At 41.5% G+C, this 19,646-nt stretch overlaps 1 protein-coding gene across 4 annotated transcripts in view; it reads left to right on the top strand.

Annotated features, from left to right (window-relative positions):
* Nucleotides 1-19,646, top strand: part of fip1l1a (FIP1 like 1a (S. cerevisiae)) — a 102,508-nt gene that overhangs the window by 29,707 nt on the left and 53,155 nt on the right. For all 4 annotated transcript variants that reach the window (XM_059647815.1, XM_048526105.2, XM_048526181.2 and 1 more), the window contains 3 exons: nt 1,773-1,882; nt 2,805-2,910; nt 16,323-16,488. In XM_059647815.1, coding sequence (XP_059503798.1) covers nt 1,773-1,882; nt 2,805-2,910; nt 16,323-16,488 — 382 coding nt within the window. The remainder of the gene's footprint in view (nt 1-1,772; nt 1,883-2,804; nt 2,911-16,322; nt 16,489-19,646) is intronic.

The raw sequence follows: 19,646 nt of genomic DNA on the forward strand, positions 1-19,646 counted from the left end.
GTCCTTTCAGAGCCATGATTTTAAACCAGTATGTGTCAGAAAGCAGAGCACTAAAGGGCTCCTGGAGTGTTATAGGAAGTTGGTTTATGCTGTTGGGTTTATGACCAAAGAGAAAAAGAAACTATTAGATGGAATGAGCAGTTTGAAAAGAAAAGTTAGTTAAAATCTTTTAAATTCAGTTGTCAAAAGATCTGACAGTTGTTAGAAGAGTAGTTTCTTTTAGAAAAAAGGAGTTCATTCAGAGTAGTTCAGGGAATAGATCACCTCTATGTCAGGGTTTCAGCTTTGTTATTCAGAGCTGAGAAAGTAAAAGCAAATGTGTGAGTCAAAGAAAAAGATTTTTCAGCTCACCTGACTGGAACTAGAAACAAATAGATAAGTCAACCCACAGATTTGATGAGAAAGGAACATTTCTCTGGAATAAGAACAATTTTTTAAAAAAAAGGAGAAAATCGACTCTCTTCAGTGCTTGTGGAGAGAGAAACACAGTTAACATTTCCAGTCCAAAAAAGACTGCTTTAGGAGCAATTACTGCAGATGCTGGAATCTGCATGAAAAAAAATGCCAGAGATCACCGGGTCAAGCAGCATCCATAGAGAGAAAGCAAGCTAACATTTCGTGTCTAAATGACTCTAGATCAGAGCTCTGATGTTAAAGCATGCAAAACACGTTCTTAACCACCCTGTCTGTCTATGGTGCAACTTTCAAAGAACTACATACCTGAACCTCCTAGGTGTCTCTGTTTGACAACACTACCTAGTACCCAACCATTAACTCTGAGTCCTGCCCTTTCTTGTGAGGTATTGCATTTTGGTAAAACATTTATTCAAGTTGAACTCCATATGCCACTCCTTGGCCCATTGGCTCGATTGATCAAGATCCCTTTGTACTCTTAGACAAACTCCTTCACTGTCAATTACACCAACAATTTTGATGTCATTTATAAACTTACTAACCATGTCTCCTAAATTCTTATCCAATCATTTAAATAAATTATGAGCAACAGTGGAGTCAGCACGAATCCCTGTAGAATACTGCTCGTCACGGGTCCCCAGTCCGAATGAACCACCACCCTCTGCCTCCTGTCATCAGACCGACTTTTGTATCTAATTGACAAGCTCTTCCTGAATCCCATGTGATCTGAAGAAAAACCAAAACAACTTCGGATACTGAACAAAATCATGAACAAAAACAAAGTTGTTGGGAAAAGCTCAGCAGGCCTAGCAGCATCTATGAAGATAAAAAAAAGAGCTAACGTTTCAGGTCTGGTGATCCTTCGAATGTTAACTCCGTTTTCTCCTTCACATATGCTGCCAGACCTGCTGAGCTCTTCCAACAACTTTTTTGTTTTTGTTCAAGATCAATTTCATTTCATTGTGTTCATTGTCCAGAACTGAGTGCACTTATTTAGATGGGTTTTGACAAAGATAAGTGAAGTATAAGTTTCTTGATTTATTTCATACACCAAGAGTTCAAGATCAGTTTGATTAGCTTTTTCTAAACTTTGTGCTTGCGCAAAAGCTTTGTGATTCGCTCATATGAGTATCTAATTTTGTTTGCTCCTCTAAAGCTGATTGTTTCTTAGCATCAAAATATTTTGCTTGTCTTTCTCTGATTCAAATTGATGACCTCAAAGTTGCCACATTTGAACTTTTACCTGACAAACATTTCACGTGTTTTATTCTGTTTCTTTACAAAGACCTGTACAATCTCCTCAACTTGCTTGACTGTTCTTAAAATTTCAGTAATGGTGCAAATTTTAAATTTTTCAGGTACAACAGGGCAGAACTGGAAATCCTGAGAAAGAACCAGAGGTGCCACCCCCTAAAATGGACTTCCCTTCTCCTCCAAATCGTTTCCGGGCAGGACCTCCACCCAACAGGTCAGAATTTAAGCAAAGACATCTTCAGTGGAAGTTTTACTTTTAACATCTCGTGGTTGTTGCTCATTTGTAAAGTGTAAACAATTTGTAATTTTAGAACAACACTTCCTTGAAATGTGTTTCAAAATTTGCATTGAGCTTGGAGAAAACATTTCGAGCTACAGATGCTGAGGTGAAATATCTGTGGTCAAAGATGAGCACTGTTGTACTTGGTGTTGAATTTTGTTGTAGAGAATCCTGGGAATTATAGGATCCCCTGTGGTAGGTTGACCATTTGGCCCATCAAGTTCACTGACTGTCCAAAGAGCAGCATTTCCACTCTATCAGCCTAAACTAGAGGACTTTTTATCATTATGCAGCAATTCATTGAATAGGAGGGTCAATGCATCATAATTCTTGGTTGATACTTGTTTAGCACCTTGGGATTTTTTTTTACATTAACATCACTATAAATGCAAGTTATTGCACTATCTGTGGTCAGGAAATTAATGATCAGAAAACAGTTTCAGAAAAAGCCATTAATATCTGGAGTAAATGTTCATGATACCACTTGAAAAGGCACCTTAGACGTTTTGTAGAAAACTGGATTACCTCTGGTGAAATGGAGTGATTTTTTTTTAAAAATGGAAACATAACTTGAGTTTGGCATAAAAAGAACAGATTTGTTTGATGTGATTTTTGTTCTTTTTGTCCTATTTTAATTGAGTGAACATTACTGCTAAAAAATGTTTGGGTTAGCTCACCTTTGGTTAGGTTAGCGCTGCTTGAATTTGTTATGAGCCTCATCAGGAGTGAATTTTATCTGATGATATGTTTGGGGTTGATGTTTTGGATAAAATTTTAATTTGCTGGTACTTCCTTATTTGGAAATCAACGAGGATACATTTGTTGCACTACCTTAAATCTAAAATCTGTTTTTCAGAAGGTTGTCTGGGTCCATAGAGGTAATTGGAGGTCAGTTAATTACCATTGCTCGTGTGGAGGGCCGACGTCGGGACAGGGGTGGAACAGATGAAAATGCCATCCAGGTTTGTCAAGTAGTTATGCACGTGGAATCCAGCAAGCAAACTATTTTATACAAATTACTTTAACTATTTTGTAAGGTTAAAGTTGAATTTTCATAATGCAGTGGAAGAAGCCATTCCAAATTTTTCTTTGTCAAAAATCAAACTTGTAAACTATTTCAACAAAATTGAATTTTGTTTTATTTGAATATTTTTGTTGTAAGTGGTAGATGCTGATGGTATTGTTGGTAATAAACAAAGGAAAGTTTTGCAATTCATTGAAAACCTCTGAAATTGAGTTTAACGTACACAGTTCTACAAGTGTCCTGATTGTAATTTGTAATTTGATTCTTCAGTTTTGACAACCTTGTAGCTTCATGTGATCAGAACGTTTTACGTAACTGTTAAGAGCTTAAAAATCTGCTGAAGTAGAGCAGGGACAGACTCTGTTTAGTACTGTTTACTAACAAGTTGAGACTTGGAAGTACAGCTTTTGTGTTGGAGTGGGTTACTTGGGATGAAGATGGAGCAGGTTAGGCTCTTGTAGTAACTTGATGCAGAGTTCTGGGTGGGGATTATGATCGAACTTAGTAAGTTTCAGAAACATTGCAACTGCAACTCCTCTCAGCATGTTAGTTAAAACTTTACAGCACAGGGATGAGTAAAACCATCCAGTCCAACTGTTCTGTGCTGGTATTTATGCACCTTTGAGCTTCCTCCCACCTTACTTTTGCTATCTGGATGAAATCTGAACCTAGGTAAAGAGGGATGAATGCTATAGTTTACAGAAATTTTACGAGAAACATGAACAACAATAGGCAACGTAGCCTCTTGAGCCTGCTGTGCTAATAAGTGCAATGTTGACTGACTTTCTACATCAACTGCACATGCCTATTCTATCTCATTGAATACAAAAGAATTAAGTGACAATGTTTTGGATTCTTTCAATGACTGAGCTTTCTGGATGGACAGTTCACAAGATTCACAGCCCTCAATAAACAATGTTCCTCCTCCACTCAGTCCTAAATGGTAACATCTGTGGATAGAAAAGTGGAATTCATGTTTTGAATCCAGTGACTCCTCTTCATGACATGAACATAGAACATTACAGCACAGTACAAGCCCTTCGGCCCTCGATGTTGTGCTGACCTGTCATACCGATCTCAAGCCCATCTAACCTACACTATTCCACGTACGAGAATGTAGGGATGTTCTGCGCAGTCTCAATTCACAAGACAACTGTCCTCCAAGGAATCAATACGCTGATCCTTCACTGTGCCTGGGAATGGAAAATAAGGTTTTACACAAGGATAAACAAAAACTACATGCAGTACTCCATGTGTGACCTCAGCAAAACTTTCTTGCCTTGTATTTCAGTTCTGTTACGATGAGCCAACTTGCCAGTTATCCTTCTAATTGCTTGCTGGTCCTATGTTAACTCAGGTTTGTGCCTTATGGACAAATCATTCTTCTTGCCAATATTTATTAGTTTCACCTTGTTGGAAAACGATCTGCTTTTTGAATTGTCTTGCCAAAGTGGATAATGTAAAATTTCCTGCACTATGTTCCCTCTGCTGCCACCTTGCTCAACCAGTTAAACAATCCTTATACCTTTGCAAGATCCTTCTGTCTTCACCTCAATCTTATTGAATGGTGAAACAAGCTCGAGGGCTGAGTTGTCTACTTCTGCTCCTGTTTTGTATGTTCAGACTAACTGGCCTTTAGTTGTCACTTCTGCCTCCTTTTTGAAAATTGTGGGCTGCATTTTTGAGATCTGTAATTGACATTGATTGTGGATTTGTTACTGCATCTTTCTTGGACTTCATGCGGAATTCTATCACGATGTTGTTATGATCCCTTTTTTTGTCCTGATGGATTCCAGAAAATTACTAATTAACCCTGTCACATCGTGCAATTCTGAGTCTAACGTGATATTTATTTTGGCAACCGTAGACTTGGCAACCGCTTTGCGGAACATCTGCGTTCTACTCGCAAAAAAGACCCTGAACTATCTGTTGCCTGCCACTTCAATGCATCACCCTGCTCCCTGGTCAACATCTCGGTCTCTTGCTTGCTACAGTGTTCCAGTGAAGCCTAGTGCAAGCTGGAGGAACAGTACCTCATTTTCTGCTTGGTGACCTCCAGCCCTCTGGACTCAATATTGAGTTCAGTAATTTTAGGGCCTAAACTCTCCCATGTCCCAGCCCCTCCATCCCAAACTCCAGGCCTTGTTACCACATAGCCTGCCATTACACAGCCCCTGTTGTTAGCCACTAACAGTCTCCATTAACAACTGTTCACCCTCCCCAGCCTGATGGTTAGTAACTCCTCTGTCCAACTGTCTTTCTCTCTCTTCGGGCGCTATCCTATCGCTTACTCCCTACCCCACCCACCTCCCAATTTTCCGCATATAAACTGGCGTTTTCCCAGCCTCCATCATTCAGAGGAAGGGTCACTGGACCCGAAACGTTAACTGTTTTCTCCTCTACAGATGCTGCCAGACTCATTGTTAGTTGCTGTAAGGCACCCCAAAAGTGTGTTTTTGTTATTTGGTAGAACTTATTTGATCTTAGATCTATGTCCTGATTTCCTGGGCCAATCCCAAATATTCACTACTTGTTTTATTGTCAAGACTGTTCTACTTCCATTTGTCCATCTATTCTAAAAATTCAGCTACTGTTAAATACATAATTTCAAAGCTTTGTCGCTATCCTACCGTATCATTAATTGCTATTTGATCAAATTAATTTATCTTTATTTGTAGGATGATAGAAAATAGAGGCTGTTCAGCCCTTTGAACTACCCCCACCGTACAACAATTTTATGGCTGATCTTAAGCCTCTGTGCCCTTTTCCAGTGTGGCCCCGATATTCCTTGATGTTATTTGTGTCTAGAAATTGATGCATCTCGATCTCTGATTGCCCTTCCACCACCCTCTGCGGTAGCAAATTTCAAAGACACAGAGAGAGAGAGAACCTGAAGAGTAGAAATTCCTACTCCTCCTGCCCCAGTCCTAAATAAGACTGTGTCCACTGGTTCTACACCCCACTGCCCGTTACAGCTAGAGAAAAGATCCTATCCCCATCTACCCTGTTAAGTTGTGTTGAAAAAAGTTTGTCTGCTTCAATGAGGCCATCTCTAATTATTGTAAGTGCTGGAAAGTATGCACCCTGTCCCCATAATCTCTCCATATAGGACAGTCCATCATCCCAGAGTTAGTGTGAGGTTTTCTTTGTCCTATTATGTCAATTATTACCCTACCTTGGGCTAACAAAACCAAAACTGTACTCAATACACTAAGTGCAGTCTCATCAAGGCCAACCTAACAGTTCCCGTTCTAATTGTTTGCTATACCTGCATGCTTGTTTTCAGGTGAGTCATGGACAAGGACAACCAGATCCTGGTTGGGTATCAACACTTTCCAATTTGTCATTATTTAAGAAATACTTTTCATTTTTGATTTTCCTACCAAAATAAATAACTTCACATTTTCCTGAGTGATGCATGGTGTCATTGTTCTTGTCCAGTTGCTTAGCTTGTCAAAATTCTGTTGATGCCTCCTTTCACCTTTTCACTAGTTGCATTCCTATCAGCAAACTTGGCATTGCTATATTTAGTCACAACATCCAAATCATAGACGAACAGAAGTAGACCAATTTTCTGAGATAATGGGAACTGAAGATGCTGGAGAATCCAAAGATAATAAAGTGTGAAGCTGGATGAACACAGCAGGCCAAGCAGCATCTCAGGAGCACAAAAGCTGAGGTTTCGGGTCTAGACCCTTCAGAGAGGGGGATGGGGAGAGGGAACTGGAATAAATAGGGAGAGAGGGGCAGGTGGACCGAAGATGGGGAGAAAAGATGATAGGTAGAGAGGAGAGTATAGGTGGGGAGGTAGGGAGGGGATAGGTCAGTCCAGGGAAGACTGACAGATCAAGGAGGTGGGATGACGTTAGTAGGTAGGAAATGGAGGTGCGGCTTGAGGTGGGAGGAAGGGATGGGTGAGAGGAAGAACAGGTTAGGGAGGCAGAGACAGGCTGGGCTGGTTTTGGGATGCAGTGGGGGAAGACGATGCGCTGGGTGCATACACCTCCTCCCACCCGCCCTCCTGCAAAAATTCCATCCCCTATTCCCAATGTCTCCGCTCCCAGGATGAGACATCCCAGATGTCCAAGTTCTTCAAGGACCACAACCTCCACCCCCCCCCCCCCCACCCCCCCCCCCCCCCCCCCCACAGTGGTCAAGAACACCCTTGACCACGTTTCCCGCAACACATCCCTCACACCCCACCCCCGCCACAACCGCCCCAAGAGGATCCCCTCATTCTCTCACACCACCCCACCCACCTCCGGATACAACGCATCACCCTCCGACACTTCCGCCATCTGCAATCCGACCCCACCACCCAAGACCTTTTTCCATTCCCACCCTTGTCTGCCTTCCGGAGAGACCACACTCTCCATGACTCCCTCGTTTGCTCCACACTCCCCTCCAACCCCACCACACCCGGCACCTTCCCCTGCAACCGCAGGAAGTGCTACACTTGCTCCCTCACCCCCATCCCAGGCCCGAAGATGACTTTCCACATTAAGCCGAGGTTCACCTGCACATCTGCCAAAGAGGTATACTGTATCTATTGTACCTGGTGTGGCTTCCTCTACGTTGGGGAAACCAAGCGGCGGCTTGGGGACCACTTTGCAGAACACCTCCGCTCGGTTCGCTATAAACAACTGCACTTCCCAGTCGCAAACCATTTTAACACCCCCTCCCATTCCTCGGACGACATGTCCGTCATGGGCCTCCTGCAGTGCCACAAGGATGCCACCCGAAGGTTGCAGGAACAGCAACTCCTATTCTGCTTGGGAACCCTGCAGCCCAATAGTATCAATGTGGACTTCACCAGCTTCAAAATCTCCCCTTCCCCCACCGCATCCCAAAACCAGCCCAGCTCGTCCCCTTCCCCCACTGCATCCCAACACCAGCCCAGCCTGTCTCTGCCTCCCTAAGCTGTTCTTCCTCTCACCCATCCCTTCCTCACACCTCCATTTCCTACCTACTAACCTCATCCCATCTCCTTGACCTGTCTGTCTTCCCTAGACTGACCTATCCCCTCCCTACCTACACTCTTCTCTCCACCTATCTTCTTTTCTCTCCATCTTTGGTCCACCTCCCCCCTCTCCCTATTTATTCCAGAACCCTTACCCCATCCCCTTCTCTGATGAAGGGTCTGGGCCCGGGCCCGAAACGTAAGCTTTTGTGCTCCCGAGATGCTGCTTGGCCTGCTGTGTTCATTCAGCTTCACACTTTATTTTCTTAGACCAGTTTCCTAGTGTGCTATTGTTCTCCACTGCCCCTTAATATCAATAGTTCTAGAAACCTATCCATCTCAATCTTGAACATAGTCAATGATGGAACTTGCACAGCCCTCTAGGGTAGAGAAGTATAAAACTTCACCCTTTTGTGAGTGAAGAATTTCATACTCCTGTTTTAGATGATTTGCCCCTTTTAATCTGAGAAACTGTCCTGTGGTTGTAGACTGATTAGCAAGGGGAAACATGCAATCTAAATTGACTGTATAAAAAAAATGCTAAACTTCATTGAGCTGACCCTGATTCTTTGAAACTTGAGAGGATACAGACCTAAATACTTCAATTTCTCTTCTTATAAAGGACAATCCTAGTAATTAGTCAGGTGCACCTCTGCTGCCACTCCCTCTGTGGCAGGTGCATCACTTTGAGACCAAAACCATGTGCATTACTCCAGGTGGTATCATCAAGCCTCCATGCAATTATAGCTAAACGTTTTTACTCGTGTGCCAAAATTCCCTCATTGTATTGACTAAAGAACAACTTGCATTCCTAATTGCTAACTGCACCTGCAGCTCAGTGACTCAGGAACAAGGACGCCCAGGAAGAGGCTTTCATGACACAGTGGTAGTGTTCCTATCCCTGGATCAGGAGGCCTAGGTTCAACTCCCACCTGTTCCAGAGATGTAAAATCACATCTCTCAACAAGTTGATTAGAAAAAGGAGGACAGTGCCCTTTGGACGTTGCCAATCCTTCTCCATTTAATATAGCTTTTCTTTCTGTACAAGTGTATAGCCTTGCACTCATTCACACTTTTATACACCGTCTGCCATGTTCTCAGCCATTCACTTAGACTGAATAAATTCCCTTGAAGCCTTCTTGCATTCTCTCACAACTCTTACTTTCACCTAGTTTTGTCTCATCAACAAATTGGAAAATATGACATTCGATCCCTGTGTCCAAATCCTTTTAATAGATTGTGAACATGTAGTCTAAGCACTGATTCCTTTTTGCAGTACCCCACTTTTAATAGCTTGTCATCCTGAGAATGGCCCATCTGCTCCTCGCTGTCTGTCCATTAACTATACATGCAGCAGTATATTTCTCCAATCCATTGTGTTCCAGTTTTGGTTCCTTTTGAAGAAGGCTTTCCAAAAATCCAAATACAACTCATCTGCTAGTTCTCCTCATACATCTACACAACATGTAACATCCTCAATAAATCCCAACAGGTTTGTCAACCATGATTTCCCTTGCATAAATCAATGTTGACTCCAATGGGACCTAAGTGCCCAGTTATCAACCCTCAAAAGATAAATTTTAAAATTTTCCCTTCTGTAGTCAAACTTACAGGCTTGCATGCTTCTGTTTTCTTTCTTTCCTGTAAATAGCAGGGTTACACTGATATTGTTTGATGACCACAAATCCATCCATTATCTCTGTAGTTGCCTCCAACATTCTAGAATGTAGCAGGGTCCAGGGATTTAACAACCTTCAACCCATTTAACTATTTGAATGCTATTAAGTTTCCTTCAATTTCTTCTTCTCATCAGAAGTTCTTTTGTTCCCAAATATTTCTGAGATTTTGTATGACATCCTCGGTGAAAACCAACCAACAGTAAATCTTCTGTTTCCCAGAAGTAGCAAGAGAGGTGGTATGAAGGAAAAAAAATTTTGATCAGTTGATCCTGCAGAGATGCAGCTCCACCACCTCACCAAGTAAGTGCTGGGCAAGAGGTTCCATTGCAGACATTTTTGACTTATCAGCAATTAAGGCCCTTAAGTTTCAATTAACAGGCACTCAAGGGTTTAGATTTAATCCCTCCCCAATTGCCCATTGTCATGTAAGCTGAGAAAACTCCCAACAGAGAAGTTAGGGTGATCTGCGTGCCAACTTGGTGGAAACCTCACATTTGCCTAAATCTGGAGTAAACAGATTTACATGTGGGGGAAAGTGGATGGCCTTTAAAAACCATCCCTGCCCTTGTATCCTTGTCATAAATTACCCAGATGTGCTCCCCCACTTGTTACAACCCTTACCCTGTGAGAGACATGAGTGAAAGGTCTACATTCTCACTGTTGGATCCCCTGAAAAGTAAGCAATGACTGAGAGTTTTAAGCTGGCTGCTTCTGGGGAACAGGATGTACTATCAAGCCCTACAATAGGCCAAACCTGCCTTCAGCCGGATGGGGGTGTGATCTAGCTAGCTTTCTCAATGATAAGGACAGTGTGTTTATTGCCACTTGACATACCTACCTCAACCTAGATTAAAAACAGGAAAATTGCATTTGTAAAATTGCTTGGAATCTCTGCCATTTTTTTGTTCTTGTTTCAAATTCTCCTCTCTTTTCCTGTAATGGGTCCACGTTTGTCTTTGCTAATATTTTCCTTTTACCATAACCAACTTAGCTCTTTTAATTCTAAGCAAAGGCAACTATTATATTAGTTCAGAATGAAGTATATCATTTTGAAGAATCCAAGGTTCTGAGGCACCTTGATAGTGGATGCAGAAAGAATGTTTTTGCTATGAGAGTCCAGAACTAGGGAATCGGCCATTAAGGATAGAGATGAGGAAATTCCTTTTGAGATGCCAAAACCTAATGGGAAAGTGCGTGCAAATAATAATGACTGCTGTTCCACAAGCAGTCACAAAATGTATAAACATTTTGCCATTCAATCTTAAATTCTCGCTCCCTGTTTAAAAAAAAATGTTTCCACTTCAACAATATGCAACTCTTGATCTCTAGTTGCAGAAAAGCTTCCTGGTATTCTAGTTATGGCAGTCCAACTTCCATTTCGTTTTCTCATCCGGAAATTGAAAAATATGGTCTTTCACAGGGTTGTGAATATTTAAAATCTCCTCCTCAAATGATGTTTGTGGCAGAATCTTTGAACCTTTTAAGGCAGAAGTAGATAGATTCTTGATTATCAGGTATAGGCAGGAATGCGGTTTTGAAGTTACCATTAATTCAGCCATGATCTTATTGAATGCTCAGCTGAGTTAGAGTCAAATGTCCTGCTAATCATTTATATGTTCATATGTAAGCCAAGTGTGAAACTCCATTATGCTCAACTCTTTACTTTTACAGCAAGGTTATTAATTTGGCCTTTCTCATTACATAATACTAAATCTAAAATTACCCAATATCTCAACTCCTCAATGTACTGCTGCAAAAATGCAAAGTGTACACATGACAATTCATCCTCCACAACATTAGTGCTAATTAGATTCACTCAGTCCATATGTAAATTGAAGTTGTCCATAATTACTGTATTACTCATGTTACAGCCAGAAGAGATCCCTTTATAACCAGATGTCAGTTTTCAACAAATTCAGTTCGCTCCTTGTGATATTGAGAAACAGTTGAAGGCACTGGATACTGCAGAGACTGGACCCTGACAGCATTTTTGCAATAGTACTGAAGATTCATGCTCCAGAACTGTACAGGCCTGTAGCAAGTTGTTCCAGTGTGGCTCTGACACTGACATCTACTTGACAATGTAACAAATTACCCAAATTAAAGTGCCCTGTGTACAAAACAAAATCCACGCAGCCAGTTATAGCCTATCAATATACACTCGGTCATCAGCAAAGTGATGGAGTATGTCTTTAACAGAGCTATCATGTGGCCACAGAATAATTGTTTTTAGAAACTTCCCAACACTGAAGTTAAACTGGTCTGTAATGCTGGGCTTATTCTTACAACCTTTCGTGAACAAGGACATGATGTTTGCCATTTCTAGCTTCTGGCACTTCCCCTGAGTTTAGGTAAGACAAAGTTTATAGTTATTGCAATTTCCTGCAAACAAACACTACTACTATATCAATTTTGAGTCTTTGTAGTAACAGAGCTTCCTGTCCTATAAGCATAGCTTGGGTAGCATATGTCACCTTTTTGGTGAAGACAAATGCAAACTCTTCATTTAATACCCTGCCATAAACAATTCCCTTTTTGATCTCTCATCAGTCTTGCTCCTTCTGTTATTCTTCTGTAGGCATTTGAATAATAAAAGACATGGTTTTTATGTGTACTGCCATCATAGTTCCTCTGTGCTTCTTTAGTAGGTTTTTCAACTTGCCTTCTGAATTTTCTGTATTCCTCTTGGTTCCCAATTGTAACTGACTCCTGCCAACAGTACTAGCAAAATACCCCATAAGAAACACAACTCTAACCCTGGTCAGGCACAAACCATCTGGTTTGTAAGGTGCCAACTTCCCAAGAGCCATGCCTAGAGTCTGAGGAATCTAAAACTCCCCACTTTGACACCACCTTTCCAGCAATGCATTCATCTGCCTTTATTCCCATGTGCAAGTAACAAAAATCTGGATATTACTGCATTGGAGGTTTTTTTTTAAAACCTAATTTCTGTTTGCAGGAGCACGGTTCTCTGCTCCCCCCGCCCCCACGCCGGCCACTTTGTACTTTGTCATTTGTGTATGTGTGGACAATGATCTTTGATCTTTGGCTCACCTTTTGCCAGAAGAATGACCTGTAACCACTTTCAGTGACACCCTTGACCTTGGCAGTACAGAAGCAGCGTAGTGCTATCCTCTTAGTCCTCATAGTCATCTCTGTAGCCACATAAATGCCTGTTTCCCTAACTGAAGGAACCTATGCTGCTAGTGCACTTAATTTCTTCTTCCTGCCTGTCTGTACAGCTGAGCTGCTCATTGTGTAACAAAAAGCTGTTCTGACTACAATCCCTTGAGCAAATATCACCCTTGCGAAATTTGACTTCTGAAAACTGAAGTTCAGGCTTCTTGCAGCTGGCAAACACATGGTTGTCTTGGATATTGCCTGTGAGGATAGTTGAGGCGGTAAACCTCACAACCTTTAAAAAGTATTTGGATGAGTATTTGAAATGTGGTAACATTCATGGCTATGGGCTAAGTGCTGAGTGGCGTTTTGTTAAAACAGACTCAGTGAACCCAAGGGCCTCTTCTGTACCTTCTGATGCTGTGATTCCCACATAACATAGTACTGTTTTCTTTTATTGTCCCTTCCCCTTCCTTTATTTCTGGTTTTTATTGGTTAAGATTGGATTCCCTACAGTGTGTTAAATCCAAATATAACTTAGATAATGTGCTTTTCTAATTTACAGCTGCTTAAAGACTGTCTCTGATAGTTTCTTGCCAACTAATGAACTTAATAATGGAATGTGAAATTGTTTCCGTCCCATCTTCAAACTCATCACTCAGCACACTTCTTGCTGTAAACCTTACCTGAAGGATCACTTCCATGCTGTGCGGTGAATTCCAACTTTGAACAAAATATATCTAAGTATAAGAGATAATGGGAACTGCAGATGCTGGAGAATTCCAAGATAATAAAATGTGAGGCTGGATGAACACAGCAGGCCAAGCAGCATCTCAGGAGCACAAAAGCTGACGTTTCGGGCCTAGACCCTTCATCAGAGAGGGGGATGGGGAGAGGGAACTGGAATAAATAGGGAGAGAGGGGGAGGCGGACCGAAGATGGAGAGTAAAGAAGATAGGTGGAGAGAGTATAGGTGGGGAGGTAGGGAGGGGATAGGTCAGTCCAGGGAAGACGGACAGGTCAAGGAGGTGGGATGAGGTTAGTAGGTAGCTGGGGGGTGCGGCTTGGGGTGGGAGGAAGGGATGGGTGAGAGGAAGAACCGGTTAGGGAGGCAGAGACAGGTTGGACTGGTTTTGGGATGCAGTGGGTGGGGGGGGAAGAGCTGGGCTGGTTGTGTGGTGCAGTCGGGGGAGGGGACGAACTAGGCTGGTTTAGGGATGCAGTAGGGGATGGGGAGATTTTGAATGCAGTAGGGGAAGGGGAGATTTTGAATGCTGCTTCCTCTACATTGGGGAAACCAAGCGGAGGCTTGGGCACCGCTTTGCAGAACACCTCCGCTCAGTTCGCAACAAACAACTGCACCTCCCAGTCGCAAACCATTTCCACTCCCCCTCCCATTCTCCAGATGACATGTCCATCATGGGCCTCCTGCACTGCCACAATGATGCCACCCGAAGGTTGCAGGAACAGCAACTCATATTCCGCCTGGGAACCCTGCAGCCATGTGGTATCAATGTGGACTTCACCAGTTTCAAAATCTCCCCTTCCCCTACTGCATCCCTAAACCAGCCTAGTTCGTCCCCTCCCCTGACTGCACCACACAACCAGCCCAGCTCTTCCCCCCCCACCCACTGCATCCCAAAACCAGTCCAACCTGTCTCTGCCTCCCTAACCGGTTCTTCCTCTCACCCATCTCTTCCTCCCACCCCAAACCGCACCCCCAGCTACCTACTAACCTCATCCCACCTCCTTGACCTGTCCATCTTCCCTGGACTGACCTATCCCCTCCCTACCTCCCCACCTATACTCTCTCCACCTATCTTCTTTACTCTCCATCTTCGGTCCGCCTCCCCCTCTCTCCCTATTTATTCCAGTTCCCTCTCCCCATCCCCCTCTCTGATGAAGGGTCTAGGCCCGAAACGTCAGCTTTTGTGCTCCTTATATCTAAGTATAGTTGGCCTCTGTCTCACTCAAGCAAAGCCTGCCTCATTTTGACTTTGCATCCTTATTGCCGCATTCATTTGGCTCCCCCTCGTTTATTTTTCCAGTTACGTCAAAAATAAACAGTTTTGTTAAATATTGAAATGACTCCACAGATGCTGATATCCCATCATGTGGAAAGTCCTTGACACTGATCCAGCTCTCTGAGCTGGCTCTCAGCATGAACAGGATATCTAACACTCGTGGCCAGGGCTCCCTGATTAGGACTGTTAACCTGATCCAATCTGGCAACTTATTCTATGAGGTCCACCTGGCTGACCTTGTTACAATCACTACAAACATGATTTTTTTTCGTAAATCCACATTGATTCTACTCGACCCTACGATTATTTTCAACGTGTCTGGTTATCGCATCCTTTACAATAGTTTTTTTTAGCATTTTCCTTACTATTAAGATCAAGCTTACATGTCTTGAATTACCTGTTTTCTTTCTGTCTCCTTTCAAAAATAGGGTTGTATTGCTATCTTCCGTTCTGTTGAAACTGTTCAAAAATTCTAGTCATGGTCATCTTCTGTCTCTGCAGCCACCTCTTTCAACACTTAGGGGTATAGATCATCACGTTCAGGGGATCTATCAGCCCTTAGTGCATTATTTTCTCCAGTACTACCCCATTGTATTAATTTTGATTTCTTTCAGTTCCTCACTCATGCAAGCCCCTTTTGATTTCTAGTATTCCTGTGAGATTTCTGTACTTTCCTCCTTGAAGTCAAAAACAAAGTATTAGTTTAGTTTCTCTGTTATTTCCTTATTTTCCATTATTAAGTCACATGTTTCTGGCTGTAGTTGAACCAAATTTGTCTGTGCTAATCTCTCTTTTTTTTTAAAATACCCATAGAAACCTTTACTTTCCGTTTTGTTGATTCTTTGTAGCTATTTTCATGTTCTATTTTCTTCTTTTCCTTATCAGTTTCTGGGTCTTCCTTTGCTAAATTCTAAAATGTACCAATTCTGAGGCTTCCTACTTTGGCAACTTTTAAACACCTCTCCCTTTAATCTAATATAATTTACCCCCTCGTATTAATAATTCCTTTGAGAATGCTTTATGAACTTGGGTATAGCACCATTAGTTTTAACATTTTTGCTGTTTTACTCTTTGATTTGTTAGTATCACTAATGACCAACCGCAACTGTTAAACTGTCTTTCTTGATGCGATCTGCTTGTTTATTGACCAAATTGTCACTTTGTTCTTTGACTTTTCTCTCCCGGCTTTTGAATTTACTCTTAAGCACACCTTTTGTCACCCTTATCAGTTTAATCGGTAATAAAATACCAAAAAATACTATTGAGCTGACCATTTTGTAATTAAATTAAGTGTAAATTAAAGCACTTCAAACAGCTGCGGCATCAACATGAGAGCTTCAGTTAAACATCTTGTACTTTGAAAGCAACAGAAGCAGTGTCAAAATTGAAGCATGGTTCATAGTTCCTCTCAGTTCTATCCCTTCAGCTGGCATTCATAACTAATCAGCTAGCTTAGTCAAATTTGTTTGATCAAGCAGTTGACGATAGTACCTATGGTTTGTCTCTAGGCTTACCATGGACCTGTTCCGTCTAATTCTGAGTTTAGTTGTTTTCCTTTCTCCAAAAGGTTCTTGGAGACCATCCAGCATCAGAATTTACTAACAATACCTCGACAAAACGTCCTCCATTTGTACCTCCAGGAGCACCTCCACCTCATCTAGCTGGACCACCACCTCCATTCCTGCCGCCACCGCCTCCTGTTAATACTGGGCCTCCAATTCTTCATCCACCAGGTCAGAATTCAGCTGTTAGTTTTAATGTGAAAATAGGCATTTTTAGTGTAGCGTTTACGTTGTGTAGCTTCTGCATATAACTTGGAGTCTGAACTTTTCGGATCTTAATTCTGCTGATAGTATTGCATGCAGGATTAAACCTCCAGTGTTAGCTTTAAAAAAAAAATTATGATGGAACAGAAGTAGTGGATGCATTGGTGGTCATTTTCCAGGATTGCCTAGACTTTGGAACAGTACCTGCGGATTGGAGAGTGGCTAAGTCACTCCAATGTTCAGAAAGGGAGGGAGAGAGAAAACAACAGGTAATTATAGATAGTAAGCCTTTCTCAAAATCATTATCAAGGACTTTTATAGTGGAGCATTTAGAAAGCAACGGCAGGATCAGACAGAGTCAGCATGGATTTATGAAGAGGAAATCATGCTTGACAAATCTCTTAGAATTCTATGAAGATGTAACTAGTAGAATTGACAAGGGGAGCCAGTTGATGTGGTATATTTGGACTTTCAGAAAACTTTTGACAGCCCCACATAACAGATTATTGTGCAAGATTAAAGCACATGGGATTGGGGGAAATGTATCGTTACGGATAGAAAACTGGTTGGCAGAGAGGAAACAGTAGGAATTAATGGGTCCATTTCAAATTGGCAGGCAGTAACTAGTTGGGTGCCACAAGGATTGGTGCTGGGACCCCAGCTATTCACAATATACGTCAGTGATTTGGATGGGGGAACAAAATGTAGCATCTCCAAGTTTGCAGATGATACCAAGTTGAGTGGGAACATGAACTGTGATGAGGATGCAGAGATCCTTCGGCATGATCTGGACAAGTTGGGTAAGTGGGCAAATCAATGGCAGATGCAGTATAATTTGGTTGAATGTGAGAGTATTCACTTCAGAAGCAAAAACAAGGCAGATTAGTACCTGAATGGCAGCCTGTAAATTGGGAGAGGGGAGTGTGCTGTAGGACCTGGGAATCCCTGTGCACCAGTTGCTGAAGGTAATGTGCAGCAGGCCGTAAAGAAGGCAAATGGTATTTTGGCCTTCATTTGTGAGAAGTTTTGAGTCCAGGAGCAGGGATGTGTTGTTGCAGTTATACAGGGCCTTAGTGAGGCCACACTACAATATTGTGTGCAGTTTTGGTTTCCTTTTGAGGAAGGATGCTCTTGCTTTCAAGGGAGTGCAAGGAAGGTTTTCCAGGCTGATTCTGGGAATGATGGGTCTAACATATGAAGAGTGAATTGACTAGGGTGGGATAGTTTTTGCTGGAGTTGAGACTAATGTGAGGGAATCTCATAGAGACTTGGAAAATTCTAACAGGACTGGACAAGGTAGATGCAAGGAGATTTCCCCGATGGTCAGTGTGTCCAGAACCAAGGGTCACAGTCTGAGGATTTGGGATAGACTATTTAGGATGGAGATGAGGAGACATTTCTTCACCCAAACAGTGGTGAGCCTGTAGAATTCATTACCACATGAAGTAGTTGATGCGAAAACATTGAATGTCTTCAAGAGATGGCTAGATATAGCACTTAGGGGCAAATGGAATCAGAGGTTATGAGGAGAAAGCAGGATCAGACTATTGAGTTGATCAATCAGCCATGATCGTGATGAATGTTGGGAGTAGGCCTGTAGGGCTGAATGGCCTTCTTCTGCTCCTATCTTCTATGTTTCTATGTAATTTTACTTCTGATTCAGCCAGTCTCTGGTCCAAAATGGCCGTCAAACTGGAAGGAAAAAAATGACTGCAATTCTTGGCCCAGTTTCATGACAACCTGGTATTCCAACTCAAATAGCTAACTACTTAATTTTTTATGTGATGTGCTTAATCATTTCCAGAGAATATGGGTGGGAGTGGGTGGTCAAGATTGCTCTTTTGTCTTGGATATGATTTCAGTACCTTTCTTGAAAATTATATTGAACAATATAACTGAACCAAAAGGAATAAAGTAAAAACCATTTTGGGTCATTATGACAAGCTAACTAGTTTTATATGCAAAGTACTTTCCACTCTCCTTTTACCTTATTTTCTCTTTCAAGACAAGGTTCATAATCTGAAAATATTTTTTGATATTTCTTACACTCAAAAATAATAAATGTATGGTCCTTTGCAAACCATGTTTTTGCCAGTATTTTTAGCGCAGTTTTTGACTGCAGATTTTTCTTGAACTTCAACCAGAAGATCTGTACACAACGTGATTTTTATCATAGTACAGGTACGAATTATTGACCTTAGGCAAGAAAAAGATTATTTCCTTTTTATAGCACTGGAAACATGAAAGGTTTGAAGAATGCTAAGATTGCATTTTTCAATGAAAGAAGTGCACCTTAATTTAATGCACCCTATATGTAGTCAAACTTAGGAACCTGACGCTCCAAATTGGCATCTGCTGTTAAGTTTTTGTAGATTTAGCTTATGCCTAGCTGTGTTTTAATTGTGCTCTTTCCAGTGCTTAATCTTCAAAGCAGTTTCTAAAATAGAACTTAGAATCTGTTAGGTTCAATGAAAAAGACTGCTGGTACCTATGAATAGTATTCCTGTGCCAAAATCTTTAAATCACTACAAATCTAAAACATCCTGTGGAACACTTTGAAATCTATATTAAATACAGCGCCACTTAATCAAACTTTATTTTATTAACTTTATAGTTTGTGATGTCCAGGTTTTAGCAAGCATTTTAATGCTCTTTTTTGCTTTCATATATTATGCAGTTCTTTCTTGAAAAATTGTATTTTTCAACCATATCGGATAGTTTTATTATGTTGTACAGTTTCACTGTTGTGTAAGTTGAATTTCTGTAGCTTTGTCAATAGTGTCGCTTCTCCCTAATTTAAAAATATTACATTGGTCTTTTCTATTGGAAGCTTTCAACTTCAAATCCACCAAAAGTGGAGATGTCTGGAAATTCATTGCATTATATGGGTTGTATTGAATAAGTCCATCCCAATTTGGTTTGCAACAGTTCTACAGTGACTTGCTACAGAGTGTTGTCTCTTATCTCAGTAATGCTTAATCTGGTTGAGGGTTGTGGCTGCAGAGCACGTCAGTATTGAATGTCATTGAAAATGTCATGCCGTTTTAATTTTACCAATTGTATCATTGACTGTGTTCACTGAATAAGCTAACAGGAATAAGTTCATCAGTGAAATTCGTTTTCAC

The sequence above is a fragment of the Stegostoma tigrinum genome, chromosome 1 (assembly GCF_030684315.1).
Source record: "Stegostoma tigrinum isolate sSteTig4 chromosome 1, sSteTig4.hap1, whole genome shotgun sequence".
Classification (NCBI taxonomy): domain Eukaryota; kingdom Metazoa; phylum Chordata; class Chondrichthyes; order Orectolobiformes; family Stegostomatidae; genus Stegostoma; species Stegostoma tigrinum.